Here is an 18275-nt window from a genome sequence, read left to right as displayed (position 1 = left end):
TGTTTCCTGCCATTAACGCCGCTGCTGAGCATTGACAGAGGTATTTACGAGGAGCAGCACACACCTGCTGAGTTAAAGGAGCCCAGCCTCTCCTCGGACCGGCACCGGTAAATAAGAGGCGAGCGGCTCGGTCCGGACGCTGGGAACGGCCAGCGCCTGCTTTACGGGTTTATGGCGGTTCCTCGTCTTCCTGCACAGCTGCTCTCAGTGCAGTCATTAGCTGCGCCCGTCATTAACGGCCTCTCTGCTCCGGCTGCTTCTGCCTGATTCTGGTCGGGTCGGGTACAGACGCGGCCACGTCACCTCTGGGTAAACACTTCCCCATTAACTGCACCTCAGCAGCCTGTAAATGGAAGCGAGCGAACGCTTCTTCTCGCGCCGACGCCGAGGTTGTTAAAGTCACTGGAGCTTGGACGGAGGAGCGGCACTGAACCATGTGGACCCGGTTCTGGTTCCCCAGCTAACGCTGACCAGCCTGCCCCGTGGGTTCATCCAGTCAGCAGCTACCTGCACACGTGGGACCAGCAGGTTCTGGAGGACCAGGACCGCTGCACCTCAGCGCCTGCCGGTCCAAAGGAGGAACGGAACCACGGACGCGTCGATCTGCACCTGCTTCTGCCTCTGCAGCTGCACACATGTTGACAGAACCGCTCCAATAACCGGTGGCGCGTGTGGTTTCGCACCAGCAGCCAGTGGAAACTTCCTGCACATCAAACGGTTCTCACGCGGGCGGTTTCTGCAGGACGAGCTGCCGACAGACCGCAGCTATTAGCGACGCCCCGTACGTCAACATGCTGCTCAACGGGCCGCCGGCAGCGCGAGCGGACGGGGAACAGAACCTGCATTCTTGGCACCTGCTTTCTGACCTTCAGCTCTGAGTGCGTTCATCTTCATCCTCCTCTCCCTCTTCTTTCTGTCTCTCACTATGTGTGCACTCATACATCACATCCTCTCTTAAATCCTGAGCTGCTTCTGTGACGACTCTTGTTATGAGTTCGAGTCTGGATTATTAATAATTGTTTATATTATTCCAGACACAGCATCTTGGCAGATGCAGCTGTGTTGGAACCGAGCAGCGACACACTGAAGATGAACGTCTTTGGAGTGGAGCTGTTCAAAGCTGTGGTGAAGCAGAAGGAGGCTGGTGGTCGGTGCCTCACTTCCTGTGGGAGGTGACATCATCCTATCTCAGCTGATGCTGTGCACACGTTTTAGCGAGGCTTCTGAAGTAGCGTGTTGCTAACGCAGAGGAGGCGTGTAAGTGTTGGGCCTCATCGCGCTTGTTGATATTGAATCTCATCCTGTGAGGGACACACGCATTTTTGCACTGTTGTTCAACTCACTCAGGACATCGCGTCTCAGCAGCGATAAAATTAGAACGGATCGAAACGTGCAAAATCTGATTCTGCCCAGTTTCTATTCAGCGCCGCGACAGGAAGTGGACACGGCGGCGAGAGCAGCCTGGTCTCATAGAAGCCACAGGCTGCAGAAACGCCGCGTGCGTCCAGCGCCGCCAGGGAAAGGCTCCCATTCTCCACCGTGAGCGCTTTGAGTGTGGGGGTCAAAGGTCAAAGGCAGATCATTTAGTCCAATAGAACGCGTGCCGCTCCGCGTTCGTCTCCGGCGCAGAGCTTCACTCAGCGTCTGATCTCCACCCGCTGCACGACCTCACACCACCTGAACGCCGTCGCCTACTGAACCCAGACGTCAGTTCTCCTTCTGACCCACAAATAATTAAATCATACAATTCAAACATCTGCTGTTTACTTTGAAATAGAAAGAAAAGCAAACAGGGAAGAGCAAACATGACTTTGCTGTTCACATATCGCTGTGAAACCCCGCTCCTGCCCGATAACGAGGTCTATTACACCCATCAGTAAACCCAATCACAACCAGGATTTTCCGTCATATTATTTACGGATCATTTTGTCCTCTGACGTTTTTTATTTATATCCACTCTGACTCTGAGTCTTTACTGAAATCACAATTTTCCGACAGCAAAATAATGTTAACTCATTTAACACAAAAAATTGGACTTGTTTAAAGTCCAAAGTGCAAACATTTCTATTAGTCTGAGTCAGCATGTATAGAGTCTATATAACAGTGGAATGAACCAAAACAACAGACAGATTCAACAGCAAGTGTTATTGTTCCATCTAAAGCCCCTGTGAAGAAAACACCAGCGTGGAGTCATTTCCCCTTTAACCCTTATTTAGCCGCCGGAGCCGACAAGTACAGCTTGTTATTTATGGAAACAAGGAGGTGCTGTCATGTCTGGGATCACCAACCGGCAACAGCAGAGCTGCCGCTGCCCATGGGCAAACTCGAAGGGGATGAACTCACCGGGGCAGGTTAGGAAAGGTTTACTATGTATACGCCGACAGAACCGTCTGTTTATTGTCCACTCGCCCTGCGTCACCGCGAGGATTTGAACTCGTCATGTGGAGCTTCAGCCACATTCACCCTCACACACAGGCCGACTGTCAATACATAACACAAATGTCACCACAACATCCTCCTGTTTTCACTTTTACTTTACCCAAATATTTCTATTTTAAAATTTACATAAGTTTTTACTTTTACAGAAATTCTGCCAACGCTAATTCAAATCGTTCTGTTAAAGCCACAGCATCATCACTTTGTCTTTATTTACACAGTGAGTGTGAATGACAAATTTTAAAAAAGACACTAAGTTTGCGCCATAACTTGGGTAAAAACTTTATTAACAAAACAACAAACAAAGGCAAAGCACATCTCAATTACTTCTACGTCACGTCAGCCTACAATTCCCTTCTGTCGAAGCTAAAAGTGCCACAAGAATAATAACATCCATCATTATTAGAGTTAAATATTAAGATAACACAGCCACTCGGATATACTGCATCATATATATTATCTATAGACCTTTATGACGTAATAGCATCTGCAGTTTAAGGGCAGCCAAAGTCATGCTCATTCTCTGGGGTTTAGCGCCCTCTAGTGCCTCTGAATGGCGTTTACAGTACAGTACAATCAAGCGCAGCAGCACAATGAGGAGCCAATGTACCGTTTCCACCTGCAGCCTATAACAATGCGAGCCCAGCAAAGCAGAGCATCCCTTCCTTCTATGAACAGCAACACTGACTTTGGATGAATGGGGTCACATTCAGTTTTATTACATTAGACATTTATCCCAGCCTTGATTTTTATTTTAATCTGTGACTCTGTGACGCATGTTGACAGGAGGACACCAGACCAGGACTCCCAGTCCCCAAGGGCCCCCGTCCTGCTGGTGCCCACAGTCTCTGCCAAACGAGAGAGAGCTGGAGAAGGACGGGGGCTGGGACTGCGCCGCTGCCCTGGACGGAAGACATGACATGACCTCAGCTATTAAGGGTTGATTTCAAATCATGAAGTGGACACTTGACATTTTGTAAAACTAACTAATTCAGTTTTATACATTGTGGTCTGACCAGCTGGTGTTCTTCTTGTGAAGAGCAGCCACTAAAGTGCTCACATGTTCTTAAAAGAGCAAACCACTAAACGAGTCATTTAAAACAGAATTTCCATTAAAGGGGGTGAATACGGTTTAGGCACAGTTAGTACTAATGCTGACAATCACAGCCGCTCCGTGACCCACCAGCACTACTTACAGTGGGACTCACTTTCTGCAGGGAAACAACACCCCTATCTACAATCTATTACAAGCAGGAGGACATTATTACAAGGATCTCATCCAGTGTGACATCTGAGTTGGTCAGTGGTGTATTTCTAGTAGGCACAGAGGAGGCGCTGCCCCCTGGTGGCGGGGGGATAAAACAGTGACTAGGTGAAGGTCAGCGAGGTCACGGGCCTGGAGAAGCGGAGGATGGCGTTGCCTAGGCGACCACCCACTGCAGGATGCTGGTGTCTTTCCCGCCGGTGGACATCAGGTGACTGTCGTCGTGCAGGAAGGCAACGTTGGTCACGTGGCTGCTGTGGCCACTGTACTCGTGGCTCGGAGCCTGTAAAAGGTGAGCGAGGCGCGTTGAAGCAAAGCAAAGACCAGGACGTGGCAAGTTTCTACTTTTACGTTTGCAGCTTTGTTTACAGCAAACATCTGGTCTCATTCACAGCTGCAGCTCAAGAGCTTCGTTAAAAAAAAAAAAAAAAACATTTCAATTAAGAATCAGCCAGCCTCGGGCTTAAGAGGCTGCAATAATAAAATAATAACAGCCCCGGTGGAGCCTGATCAGAGCTCTGCAGTAAAAGCCTGTGTGTGAGCTGGTGTAAAACATGAGAGCAGCAGAGAGAGACCTCGTAAAGGCTGGAACCAATAAACCCCACTGACCCTTGGATGACAGCAGGGGAAGGAGAACAAGTGCACTTTGCCGAAGTCGTCGGCCGAGGCCAGCAGGGAGCCGCCGCGGGACCTGCCTGTGGCGTTGATGTCGGTGCCGTCTGCTCCGTCCGGCCACACTCCTGAGACAAACGCAATCAAGAGGCGAGAAGTCAGAAGTGTCAGAGCATCACCTGCTCTCAGGCCAAAGCAATCAACTCCGCCTGCTCTGCTGCGTTGGACCATCACCCCCGTTGAGCCCAGTGTCTCTACAACAACTGTTAGTTTAAATAAAATACACAACCTGCTCTCATTCATACTGTTTGGAGGCAGTCTGGCTAGTTTACACTCCAGCATCTGATCTGGGTCTGTAGCATCAGTTTGAGTGACGCATCCATAAATACGGAAAACCTCACCCTGGTTTTATGGTAACAAAATATCCATATTTTTAGGTAGAATCCAGGCAAAATCACTGAGTCAGAGAACAGATCCGTCTGTTTGTTCATCTGACTGAAGCGACAGCTGGACGACGGCCCGGGCGTCGACCTACCGAAGGTGTTGAAGCTCAGAGTGCAGCTGGAGGTGGCCCAGTCCAGGTTCCGCACCGCGTCCATGTTGGTCACATGTTTACCGCTGGACGCCTCCCCTGAACAAACAAAGGGTTAGCCACGGTCGGAGTGTGTGTGTGTGTGTGTGTGTGTGTGAGGGCGCCTACAGAAGAGGATCTCGTAGTCTCCTGAGTTGGTGACGAGGTGCTGGCTGTCTTTGGACCAGTCCACGTGGGTGATGAAGCTGGAGTGGCCCTGAGAGGAGGCAGATCAGGTCTTAACGCATGTGGTTCTGCAGGCGCAGCGCTTACGATAGAAATGAGCATTTACGGTGCATTTCCCCGCTCGGCTGTACTTCCGTCCGTTCTCCGTCACAGCGTAGATGTAAACAAAGTTGTCGTGGGAGGCGACAGCCAGGAAGTTTCCATCTGAAGGAACAAGGAGCCGTGAGTTGACAGACACTGAAACGACTCCAGAACCACACGCGCGTCACGGATGTGAACAGGTGACGTTACCTGGAGAGTATTTGACATCGGAAATGATCTCATTACCATCTGTGTGCACAGACACGAGATCCCGGGTGTCAGTGTCCAGCACCAGCCACCTGCAACACAGACAGAGAGAGAGAGACAAACAAACGTAAGTAATTCAATTAGGATGTTTGTCCACAGCCAGAGTCATATCGAGTGCGACTGTGGAGGACAACACCTTGCTGAGAATTTGTTTTATTCATGTTCAATGACTCAGTTGTAAGAGACAAAGTGCCTGAGGCAGGTGAGAGCCTGACCTTCCAGTCATTGTCCCCACAGCCACAACAGCGCCGCTGGGATGGAAACCTACGGACCTGGCTGGATCCTGGAGACACGCAGAGGATCAATAGGTTTCTACAGAGATCATTCAGAGCAGGGGTCGAACCTGGTCCTGGAGGGCCACAGTCCTGCTGGGTTTCCAACCAATACTGATCACCTTGACCAGGTGTGTTCAGTCAGTCAGCAGCTACTGTAAGTGACACACCTGATCAAGGTGATCGGCAGAGACAGGTGGAAAACCAGCAGGACTGTGGCTCTGGAGGACCTGATTCAGACCAATACAAATACCTCGATGGTCTTGGTCCACAGGGGCTGATGGGAGTGCGAGTCCCAGAGGTGGACCTGTTTGTCCTGGGCACAGGTGACGAACTGCTCCATGGAGGGGTGGGCGTCCAGCCCCCACACCTCGTCAGTGTGACCCTGCAGCACAGCACACGTCAGCAGAGCGTCCGCCCTCAGGTCCAGAGGGAGGATCAGTGCACGCGTACCTGCACGATGGGCGTCAGCGAATCAGGGAAGGACGCGCGCACGATGGAGTTTTTGGTGGTTCCAACAAACAGCTCTCCTGCTTTTCCCTCGGCCAGAGCTCGGACCGGACCGAACAACTCGCCCACCTGCACGAGAGAACAGCTGTGAAGCAACTCTATCTGTATTGGATCACTAATTAATGTGAACGTGCACCACCTGTTTAATGAAAGAAGACGTCAGCAATTTATTATCGTCTTCAACTCACACTGCTACTGTATAATTCAGCCACGAGATCAAAGCAGATGACGTGTCCTCACCTCCAGCTCAGCCTTCTTACTGTAGCTGTGGTCCCACAGCGCCACCTTGCGGTCCTTCCCTCCTCCAGAAACCATGGTTCCGTCCTTCAGGACGCAGATGGAGAAGATCCCGCCCTCATGGGCCCCGGGCACCACCTGGCTGATGCGGTTACCGCCTGTCAGTCAAACAGATGGGTGTCACCGTGCGTTTGCAGAGGAACGGCCACAGCAGAGGAGGGAGGCGCGTGGACTTCACCTTTGGCCCAGACGTAGATGTTCCCACTGGAGTCTCCTGTGATGGCGTCGCCATTCTCAGCAAAGGCCACGCACAGCACGTACTTGGGTTTCTCGTGTTTCTGGGGGGAGGGGAGCAGGCGTTACTGCAGAGCTCACATTAAAGCACACAGGCCCGCGGTCGTGGCCGTACCTCGAACAGGCCCTGCCTCTTGGTGAGCGTGGTTCCCTCCACCGTCCAGAAGTTGATGTGAGACTTCCCACAGGTGACAATCAGGTTGGCGTCCATGGGATGGAACACAGCAGCCAGAACCGAGTCGTTGGAGCACTGAGAGAGGGGAGGTCAGGCTTCATGACAATGAGCGCACACACACACACGCGCACACACACAATACCTTTACATCGGCCACTTGTTTCTCCTTCTGCCAGTTCCAGACTGACAGGATGTGGTCGTTGGCGTCGTCCACGGCGCAGAGGAAGGTGCCGCCGTTCTGAGGGGGAGACGGGTTTATAGAACCACAGCTCTGAACGTCAGGTGGAACCTAACAGAAGCTGAGCTGCTTACCGACTTGGAGAAAGCCACGCAGGTGACCGCTCTGTCGAACACCCCCATCCCAAGCACATGCAGCGTGTTGAGGCTCACGGAGTCCCAGACGCGAACGTGAGGCGGCAGCAGCTGAACAGATCACAAACACAAAGCTGATCTGAGAACAGCAGAGAGACTGAGAGGATTCAGATGCAACTCTATCGCCGTACCTTTCCATCCTTAGAGTTCCCGGCCACCTGTCCCGTTGCTATGGTAACCATGTCAGGATGAACACTGAGGCTGAGGAGAAAACATAAAATTATGTCATTTTCATTTTACTTCCGCTTCTGAGAAAAACCTGCAGGTCATCAGCAAATGCGGCCTTTGTTTGAACCTGGAGTTAAGTTATGGAATGATAAAAATATGACAGCGTGGGAGAAGCTCGTTTTTCCCAGGAGATGTGTGAAGCTGTACCCACGTGGCACTGCATTCAGTACGTTTACATCCCTGAGGCCTGAAGTCAAAACCACATTAATGATGAACAGCTGCACAACGTGGTCACATTTACATCAGTTTATATTTAGATCTATGGGAAACATCACGACCAGGCCTTTGACCGTACGTGATTCTGAGACACTAACAGATTAGTGTGATATTGAAGACAAGCTGAAGCTCCATGTGGGTAAGGCCTTCGCATGCAGTCACACCCTGTCTAAACGCAGACAGCCGCCTCCTCCTTCACCCACGTCCGCTCGCTCACCATTTGACGTCATCATTGTGGCCCAGGTAGTGTCTCTGCTGCTGCTCCTCCAGGTTGTACAGCACCACCACCGAGGCGTTGAAGTAGACGATCTCCCCCGTGGGCAGCAGGTAGAGGTTGGAGCGACAGTCGCGGCCTCGGTAGCCGTATCTGCACCAGGCTCCGTCAGGGATGCAAACGCACGTTCACACACAGGCACCGCTCTGGAGGTGCGTGCACCAGCCAGAGCCTCAGCACCAGCCAGATCATCAGCCAGAGCCTCAGCACCAGCCAGAGCGTCAGCCTCAGCGTCAGCGTCAGCCAAAGCGTCAGCCTCAGCGTCAGCCTCAGCGTCAGCCTCAGCGTCAGCCTCAGCGTCAGCCTCAGCGTCAGCCTCAGCGTCAGCATCAGCACCAGCCAGAGCGTCGGCCAGAGCGTCGGCCAGAGCGTCGGCCTCAGCATCAGCATCAGCATCAGCATCAGCCAGAGCGGTGGTGAGAGTTGTGTCACAGCTTTAATTCACTTCCCATCAGACAGGTTTGGTTCCTGTGTCTCACGTTCAAGGATACACCCACTGCAGCTTGAGCTTGTGAGCAGGCAGCTCGGCCTTCTGCTCCAGGCTGTAGCGCCCCCTCTGCTGGTCGGGGAGGTGCATGGTGACGGGACGGCCTCGGAGGAACATCCTCACGTAGCCGTCCTCTGCAAACGAAGAAACAGGGGAGACAAAGCTTTGGAGCAGCTCAGTGAGACGAGCGGAGACAGGGACGAGGGTTTTAAATCTATAATGGGAAGTATGGAAGAGCGCTATAATGGAATAAACGAGTAAAACTAATTGAGCTTCACACATGAGGGGCTGCTCATCCTTTACAGCAAATTACAGTCTCAGTTATTTTGAGGCTTAAAAAGCGTGTGTGGGGTCTCACCTGCATTGAAGCTGCATTCTTTGGTTTTACTGAAACAAAAACACACAGATCACGTTATAACTTGACAAGGTCCAAAAGACTTGTTCCACAACACAAAGTCCTTCCTAGAAGCTTCTGAATTATTTATTCCTTTTCCCATGTGCACTACGTCTCACCACTTTCACATTAGCTGTATAATATAGTGTGGCGTCAGCACAACCACAGACCACCAGAGCTTTGATCCTTCTGCAGGATCGACGTCACCAGTGCTCAGAAATGGTGCACATGAACAACCAGCATGAACCGGACTAGTGGTTGATCCAAGGGGAAACATGAGACACGCTGAACTTCACCAGCTTCATCCACTGATCTGAACAAAGCTTCAGCTTTTCTTTCATCAGGGACAGACGAACGCCCTGAAGCAGCTGCAGGTGGATGAACAGAACAAGTGTCTTTGATCGAGTCTGCAGGCAGAGCCCTCAGTAAACAGAGTCGTCCTATTAGCAGTGTGTCCACACATGGGCGGCGACACCACTGGTCTGTTGAGCGAGCGTGTGTGTGTGTGTGTGTGTGTGTGTGTGTGTGTGCGCGCGCCCCGAGCGAAGCAACATGACAGAGAACCAGCAGTGTGACATGATGTCACAGTCAGTACATTTGCTTTTCAACTTAATGAGCGACTCAGCCACTTTGCCAGAACGCACAAATGGACCCGTCACTCAACCTGCAGCTGCTTCATCAGATGGCAGGTCAGCTGCCCATCAGAGCCGTCTCTAAACATGCTGACCGCTCGGCCTGTCAGGATGCTGCCAGCCAATCAGATCATCAGGATGATGAACGGGAGCCTCCGTTGAAAGGTGAACGTCACTATGGCAACAGCAGGAAAGGACCGGGTGATAAGATGAAGAGAAATGGGTTCGTCCTGTCTGCAGCGTCACCAACAGGAGGATGAAAGTGTTGCGTTACTGTTAAACACTTGAGAATTAGGTCAAATGAAGTTTGGTCCCTGGAGCCAGAGCACTGAGAAGGTTTTCTGGATCAGAACTGACACGTGAGAGACAAAAGCAAACAAAAGCAAAGCTAAGAGCAGAGCCTGCGTGTGTCAACATGAGCAGGACTACGAGCAGCAGGCACTGACGTGAGGATCGCGTGCGTCTCTGGGCCACAGCTGAGCGGCCGGGCGTCGGCTGCGCATAGAGGCCGTTTGTGTCCGGGCCTGTGTGTGTGTGTGTGTGTGTGTGTGTGGGTTGGGGGGGGGGCTGCCAGCATGAGGCGGGGCTGCTCCCAGCCAACCACACGAGCCCAAGCCTGTCGTTAGCGCAGGGCATGCTGGGAAACTGCACAAGCAGGCTGCTCGTTAGCGCTGAACTCTGGAAACAAGGGGCTGTTGTCAGAGGCAGACGAGCAGCAAACATCCAGATTGAGCCTCAGTAACAAACAGAGCAGCCAGCTTTAGCCGACTCTGGACTCAGGCAGGAGTCTGGTTCTTTTAAAATGGCATTTAAAACTCTGAACAGGTTTAGTCTTTCAGTTCTTTACATTATATTTCGTGGAAACAAAAAATGTCCTAGAAGACGTCACTAAATAATAATCTTCTTTCATGGAATTCTCCACGAAATACTTGATCCAGCGTTGAGTGTCTGCAGCCCCACAGGTCCATTATCAGTGAAGTGCTGCAGTGGCTCAGTTAATGGACACAATCACATCTGATGATCACATCTCAGCTCTACGCCATCAAATACAAGAACTACTCGTATCACAAATGCACAGATCAGATAAAACGCAAGAACAGTTTGAATAATTTCAGACTCGGTTCAACCTAATAAAAAGGTCCTCGTTTGAGGCGCTGGTTTATTGTGCTCTCTGCAAACAGACGTGGTCAGTATGTTAAACGGAAAGCAGGAGGTTGAGATCAATGCTCAGCGTTTCTGCAAGCGAAGCAGAACCGGCTCCACGGCTGCTGGAGCTGCAGCGGCGGCTCATTTACGGCTAAAAGCTCCTCCGCAGGTTGATGAACGCAGGAGGTTCTGATCAGCACCGCTCAGATTCATCCCTGACCTGCAGCTGCCACTTCAATCCGGGTCCAATGAGCCGTCCTTTGACGGACAGAACCGCTGAGCTCAGCGGGACCGGCCCAAAGTCTCGACATCCACAACAGAGCAACACAACGATCATGTTTCTATGTGACTTCATCAGCAGCACAAACAACACAGACACAGCTGACAAGTATTTAACACGAGAAGCATGAAAGGGTCCAAACGTAAAAAGGATCAAAGCTGATCAAAGGTTAATGTTGTTAAAATGAATCTGATCTTTGCCCATTAATTATACAAGCGGTGACTAAGAAGCCTCCTGCTTCACTGTTTGCGTGACAACAGAGTTTCATAAAGCAACACACAACTTCCTCAGGCTGTCATGAACAAAGCCAGACCACAAAGAAGTGATTACTGGCCGTGTTTAAACTGGAAACAAAGCGTTCAAAGCGTTTCACCACCAACCTGCAGAGCCCTTCAGCCTGAACAGAATCTATTCAAACGCCAGTCAAACAGGAGCCACGGTGGGTGTGACACAAGCTCCACGTTCATCCCAGCATTAAAACCTTAAAACCACTCTTTAAGCAGGTCATGCATCTGCATGACTTGTGCTCCTTCGTTCACCAGCCTGAGCACTAACTCTCCTCTCATCCTCGTCCTCTAGCTCCTCAAAGTGGCCGTTTACCTGGTGGACTTCTTCATGTCTGCTTCAGAGTCACAGCGAGCGGAAAGGAGTCACAGCGGGTTCTGTCCTGTTCAACAGCCACAGCAACGCACGGACTTCCTCCTTCACTCTGCAAACTTTTAGCTGTGCCTGACGAGGCCACCAGCCAATCACAACACACTTCCTGACTGTGCAGCCCCACCCCTCTGCCCCCAGGCCACACCCACTTTACCCAGAGACTGTTGAAATATGATCCATCAGCACAGACAGAATAAGACAGAATAAACAGAGAGAGGAGTGTAAACAGGGAGGATGGGATGAAAACAGAAGAAGGAAGAAAGAAAACTATAAAAACAAGGAAGTACGAGATGATCCACATCCTTCACACCGACGTCTGGAGCAAACACACATCACTCATTTTTAATTTATAACGCTCGAATGAAAGGGTTATTACATTAAAACCACCCATCATCTCTTCAGCATGGCTCCTTTTAGTGGAAGTGATGCTTTGGACGAAGCTCTTGGTCAGAACCGTTCGTATATAAAGTACATGGTACATGTGAAGTAGGAGGAATGAGTCAATTTAAGCAGGTGTAGGAGCAAATCCATTGGATGAGACCGGGTCGGTACCTTTTGCTCCCGGAGGAGCTGCTGGAGGAGGTGGTTCGACTGCGACTCTCCAGCCCCATCTCCCTCCTCACCAGGGTGAGACGCTCTGTGGACATGCTCTTCCTGCAGAGATCAGTCACGTGACTGTGTGTTTGCTGGTAGAGCAGCCAAGCGACACGCGTCCACGTTCCCTACGCACCTTTTAATGGACTGCAACACCTCCTTCTTGGGAGACGAAGGAGACGAGAGGAGGCGTTTCTGTTGCACGCAGCCGTTGCTGAGCGGTCTGGACGGAAGCGCCTGCAGGAGCTGACGCACTGCAACGCAGGTGAACGAGTCAACAGAACGGCCAACGGAGGCCCAACGCACGGCTCTGCGCTGCCTTACCCTTGGTGGGCGGCGCGGAGGCCGCGCTGGCCAGAGGCCTCCTCCCAGAATGCACTGCTCCCAGGCTCTGCTCCTCGCAGCAGCCCAGCCGGCGCAGCGCGTCGGCCAGAGCGGACTTCAGCAGCTGGATCTCGTCCTCCTGCAGCTGCAGCCTCTGCTCCAGGTGAGAGACCCGGTCCTCCATGTCCATGTTACTGCTGGCCGACACCGTGTCGTCTGGAGACAAGACAGGCTTCAGGTTACCTTTGTGCAGCTCCAGCGGCTCAGCAAAGGCCAGAACCCTGCAAAATAAAGGTTCAACCAGCGCCTGGTTGGACACTCGTCACTGCAGAGAGGCATTTTATGGATTCTGCTGTGGAACCAGATGTTGCATTGAACACTCGGCAGACATTTGGATCCAAGGCTCAGACATAGACTGTGCTACTTCAGGACCTTCATCTCCACCGCTGTCAGACTGTACAATGTGGAGGTCTGACAGGCTCCAATCTGCACTCAAAGTTTGCTCACTTTTCATGATGTGTGTGTGAGTGGAGACCTGTTCATGTTTCTTTACATGTTGCTTCTATCCTGCACATGACTGAGCTGTGGATGTGTTATGTTTTTATGTTGTATGTTCCATGTTGTCCATCTTATTCCATCTTATTCTTATTCTTATTCTTATCTTTGCACATTTCTCTCCACTCTTCCTGTGGCTGCTCCAGCAATCAAATGTCCCCCTGTGGAATAAATAAAGTTTATCTGTCTGGTCTCATAGAACTAACACTCTGCTGCTTCTGGAAGAATTACATCATAGTTTTAATTGACTAATGGAAGGTTTCATGGAAGCTTGGAGTTTGGAGGCGAGAGAGGAGACGAGGGTGTTTGAGCTCGAGGGTCTGTAATGCATGAACACAGAGAAGAACAGTGAATAATTAATGAGGACAAAGACATTTTAACACCTGAACTGACTCATTTGAATTCATGCACAAACAGCTGCTTCAAAGTTTGGATATGTGACACTCGTGCCTTGTCAACCAAAGGTTTTAAATTTCAAACGGGGGGTGGCACCAAACGGGAAACTTGACTGGTTTGAATAATTCACGCAGTGCGAGCGTGAGTCAGAGAAAACGAGTAGGTTGTTTGTGCAAGAACGGAGCAGAGACGAAGGAGGAGGCAGTTTGCTTTAGAGAAACAACGCTTCGTTTTCAGAATCACATCTTTTAAAGACAACATGAGCAAATCAACTTCCGGCGAGCAGCAGCTTGTACAGTAACTGGAGCGATGGGCGAACACCGTATTTATCTTTCTCTCCTGAAACCTCTCCAGCCTAATCGTCACGACAGCATCACTGGACGAGGGCCAGGTCATGAGGCGACCCCTCCTCCGTGGCCCACAGCAACCTGATGAAGTCCAAAGGGGAAAAGACGCAACCTGAGCTGCAATGATGCAGACAAGCAGGTTCCCACAATGCATCAGTTCAGCGATGAAAGCACAAAAGGCACAGAGCGCCCTGTCACCGCATCACATCTCAGTCAAATGAGGGCGGAAGGATCCACGGGGAAATAAAGCTGGGATTTACATACAGAAGTGGGAGATGGGAGATTTGCAAACCCGAGCAGATGCAGAATGTCAGATTGTGTCGGGCTTTTGTCATCGCTTCTCTTCTGGAAATTCTTCAACTCTGCTGAATTATTGGATTCAGACTGATGGACCCAAATGACACGATCCTGTTGAGCATCAGAATCATCCTCGGTTTAAACGGCGCCAGCGTTTTAAAGCTTTTCTTTAACGCTCCAGAGCCACTGACCCACTTGAAAATTAAAAGTCACACTAAAAGTGTTTTCCTCCATTCTTTGCATAGGAAAATTATGCAAATAAAGCGCTGGCTTCAACTAAAAGATAATGTTAAAGCGTGTGTAAAAAGAGAGTGGTGAAGGCTACAGACAGAGGACAGAACCAAAGGACAAGAACTAGTGCCGACACAATGACAATGTGGTTTTTACACAACTCCAGCCGTGACTGACATGATGATAGTGAAGCTGAAGGTACGCGCTGTAAATTAGCCAACACTGTGTGATCCACACAACATGCGTCTGCGTGGCCCGGCTTTATCCGTGTCCTCGGGCTTGAACAGCACCAGAGACTGGGCTAAGCTGCGCTGGAGGAGATGGAGCGACTGTAATGTCATCAGTCTGAGCCGGATTAAAGCCTCACGTGCGCTGAATTCATTTTACTCTTAAGTGCTTAACGTTAGAGCCCGTTACCAGTGTCAGCATCCACTCGTTTAGAGCAGAAGGTTGATTCTGCCACATCATCTGATCACGTTCGTATTCGCACCCTGATGCATGATGGGAGCAGGATTCACCCTCTCTCCTCTGGACACCTGCTCAAAACGCTGCAGAGCTGCTCCGCTCTGCCCTTGAACGATCACACGCCCCGTGAAGCGGCTGCACCTCAGCTTCGTCCCATCACTCCCCTTTTAAAAGCCCCGTCCACCTGACACTCAGCAGACTTATGACGAGCTGACTCAGCACAGACAGACGCTGGTCAACGAGCCGCCACACGGCTGCTGTCGGTGCGCTGCAAAATGACCCATAGAATAGGAGGATGGAGCAAAGGGACGTTAGACAGGAGGGACGATGAGATGCTGAGGCAGCAGTAAAATAGGCTCGAGCCGGGCAGCGAGACGCCGACGGCGAGGGACAGTGAGGTGATGATGATGATGATGGAGCCATCTTCATCGACTAGCTTACCTGCCATCGTGCTCCTGACTCCTCCTGTCAATCAAGCAGGCAGTCAGGACGTCCGCTTGCGCTCACTCGTCGTCCCTAGAGGCTTTCTGGAGTCCGACTCCCTCCCCTTCCCGTCTGCAATCGATGCTCAATCTCACACAATCTCACGCCCCATCGTTTCCTGCTGAGCCACGCCCTCATTCAAGTCCACTTCCTCATCTCTCCCTGGACCACTCCCTCCTCCTCCAGCTTCACTTCTATCCTTGTTAGCTACAGGCAGGACAGAGGCAGGAGAGGTGGAGCCTGGCTGAGAGCCACACGCACACACGCGCACAAACAAGCGCACACACACACACACACACACAGACACACGCACGCACGCGCACACACACACACACACACACACTGGCACCACCAGTGAGGGATGCTGCAGAGCCAGGCTTCTGATGACACAGCACCTCCACCGTGACCCACAGGCTGCGACTGTCACCTGTAAACACCTGAAGAACCAAAGACCGCTCGCTAAACCCTCCTTAGGTCACAGCTTGTGTGCTTTTCTAAACACTGTGTGTGATGGACAGCCCTCGTTGCTCCAGTAGACTCAGGCAGCAGGTTGAAGCCTGCTCTGCATGCTGCACAGCTCCTCAGCGTCTCCCATGCCTTTCTGTGCTCTGTGTCCGACGCCTTTAGTTCAGTCTGTGCGTGAAACACACAACCGGCCGGACCAAGAACAGCTGAGACGCCGGTTTCTCCCACAGACACTGAACACAACAGGTCTGAGGTGACGGTCACTGACAGTTCCCTTTTCCTGCCATGTGGGGCTGCTGGTGTCCAACTAATGACCTGATATCTTCCATCCTTTAGCTGCAAATGGTTTTACTCTCAAATCAATCAATCGATCAAAGCTTTATTCATACAGCGATGGACAACAACATACAGTTGACCGAGGCACTAAGCAAAATAAAGTCACATTGGTTTTGATTCATTTGCTGATGAGCCCAATGAAAAACACTGCGTTTGGCCGAAGGAGTGTCTGAGCGGAGCCGCTGTGACGAACACCAGGATCTCTGGTTACAACGAGGGGCCAGATGGTAGAAAAGAAGAAGAACCCGAGACAAACTGGAAGAAAAGGAAGGAGCGCAGGCAGATGGATCGATGCCACAGAAGCCGTACAAACAAGTCCATTTGCATCTCACATGTGTCCCCCACAGTTCACAGCTCTAAATAAAAAGTCCCCACTTCGCCTCCGCATGAGAAATGTCCTGCTCGACTCAAACAGACTCTGGGTCCAACGACCCTGCGAGGATGAGACGCGGTGGATGGATGGAAAATATCAGCCTCCTACAGGAGCGCAGGCCTTTAGCAAGTCTCTTAGCCTTAACTCAATAAAGCCCTGAATTAATCCTAATCCAATAAACACTGGAACACATACCACAGTAACCCAGCATCAGCGTCTCCCACACCCTGTTTCCCAGTATGAGCCTAAACCGTGCTCAGGCTGTGAAGGCTGCATTTAGGAGTTAGGATCTGTGTAACACAACAAACAGCAAACGGTGAAAGGCTCGTGTTGAGGCTTGGATGAACATCCCAGCACTGATCGGGCGCCCGTGACCCCTCGCTGTCGCTCCACCTGCTGCTCAATATGGCGTCTATGAAGTTCAGCGCGCAGAGACAGAGACGTGTCAGATTCCTGTCAGAAAACGTCCCCACACAAATAAACTGTGGGCATCGACTCTGGTTGAAGAGGCGTAAAACAGAGTGGAGACGTTCTCCACAGCCACAATCCCCCATTATCACACGTGTGACAGAACCTGGAAGCAGCTGCTCCATTTGCATTATATTTGTTAGCAGGATGCGACAGATAGAGGGAAGAAAGGCAACGAGCCAAAGGGCCTCACGAATTCAAATGGCTCATGTTCAAAAGTCAAAGCTGCCGATTCACGATAACAACAGCTTCAAATGTATGACCACAGCCACCATCGTTCTATACGATCATGACACAGCTTAACAAAAAGAGGTGTTTCACAGCCAAACCCTGATCTACAGAAATGAAGTGTACGCAAAGAAAATCAATGCAATATGTGAGACTGTTTTAGAAATTATGAAGAATTCATAAAAACACAATAGTTCAATCAGATTCATTGAATAAAACCAAATCTAATCCATTTTCATTTACAGTAAATATTTAGGGTTAAACAGCTACATGTTTTATTTTACATTTTTATGTCATTTTAATAATTGCTTTTCTGTTTTTGCACGTGTCTAAAGATAATTTATGCTTCACAATGTGAAATCCTCCATTTTTTTGCTCCGTGGATATTTTCCATCTGAGCGTGTTCCCCACGTCTGGATTGTTTTTTTGTAGTTGTTGTTGTTTTTTTCCTGACGTGTGTGATGAAATGAGAAGCTGCTCACCATTGTTGCAGTACTGTAGCAGCAGGTTGGTGCTGTCATACAGGCTCCCGCACGAAGCGATCCTCTCCGACATCCTCCCCTGCGTCCTGCCAGCGCTTCCTGCTCGGCTGCGGATCCTCGCTCGTCCTCCACCTCAGTCCGTCTCTTCGTCTTCACGCCGCCACCCCCGACATTCATAAACAGACAAACACACGCGCGCGCGAACACCTTTACCTGCCTCAGCGCCCCGTCCTGCCAACGTCAAGCCGCTCACGACGCATCCGACGGTTCTTTTCAAAATAAATTAATTAACTGGGAGCCACTACAATCATACACTTGATATGCAAGGATGATGTGAAAAATGTTCAAATGACTTTGGTACAGAAAAGAAATCTGATACAATATATTAACCATGAAGTACGTTTCAAATGCTTTAACAACTTACTGTAAGTAAAGAGATCTAGATAAAATTACTACGTAAAGTGATCTACATAAAATTCATTATTACATTTATTTACAAAATAAACTATAAATTACTGGGACTAGTTTATTCACTGAGAATAAGAAATATTAATCCAAAATGAGGATTTTGAAATAGGGTTCATTCTAGAAATGTAAAACTTGGGCGTAATACGATAGATAAAATAATAATAATATAAAT

At 50.3% G+C, this 18275-nt stretch overlaps 1 protein-coding gene across 3 annotated transcripts; it reads right to left on the bottom strand.

Moving 5' to 3' along the window:
* Positions 1–2702: 2702 nt before the first annotated feature.
* On the bottom strand, positions 2703–18092 carry eml2 (EMAP like 2). 3 transcript variants are annotated; one of them, XM_029171102.3, is made up of 22 exons: positions 17636–18092; positions 12510–12725; positions 12322–12439; positions 12144–12245; positions 8841–8869; positions 8487–8616; positions 7939–8088; positions 7409–7478; positions 7218–7328; positions 7048–7143; positions 6846–6980; positions 6675–6774; positions 6440–6594; positions 6143–6268; positions 5943–6074; positions 5633–5700; positions 5361–5449; positions 5176–5273; positions 5013–5100; positions 4848–4943; positions 4310–4440; positions 2703–3983 (listed from the first exon to the last, which is right to left on the bottom strand). In XM_029171102.3, exons 1-22 carry the CDS (start codon positions 17706–17708, stop codon positions 3858–3860), a joined length of 2439 nt encoding a protein of 812 aa, XP_029026935.1. In that variant the 5' UTR covers positions 17709–18092; the 3' UTR covers positions 2703–3857. The 3 variants fall into 3 exon arrangements, with proteins under 3 accessions (XP_029026935.1, XP_055370002.1, XP_029026937.1); XM_055514027.1 differs by lacking the exon at positions 17636–18092 and adding an exon at positions 15242–15259; XM_029171104.3 differs by lacking the exons at positions 12144–12245; positions 12322–12439; positions 12510–12725; positions 17636–18092 and adding an exon at positions 11535–11690.
* Between the last annotated feature and the right edge of the window lie 183 nt (positions 18093–18275).

The sequence above is a fragment of the Betta splendens genome, chromosome 13 (assembly GCF_900634795.4).
Source record: "Betta splendens chromosome 13, fBetSpl5.4, whole genome shotgun sequence".
In the NCBI taxonomy this organism is placed as follows: Eukaryota; Metazoa; Chordata; class Actinopteri; order Anabantiformes; family Osphronemidae; genus Betta; species Betta splendens.
Note: the sequence above shows the minus strand (reverse complement) of the source record. Positions and strands in the feature narration are given on the sequence as shown.

Excerpts from the sequence above, each read along its gene's own strand:
- eml2 (XM_029171102.3), bottom strand. The coding sequence starts at position 17,708 with ATGTCGGAGAGGATCGCTTCGTGCGGGAGCCTGTATGACAGCACCAAC. Across the intron at positions 7,329-7,408 it reads GGAACTCTAAGGATGGAAAG|CTGCTGCCGCCTCACGTTCG; the intron begins GTACGGCGATAG and ends TGATCTGTTCAG. Across the intron at positions 5,450-5,632 it reads GTGGGGACAATGACTGGAAG|GTGGCTGGTGCTGGACACTG; the intron begins GTCAGGCTCTCA and ends TCTGTGTTGCAG.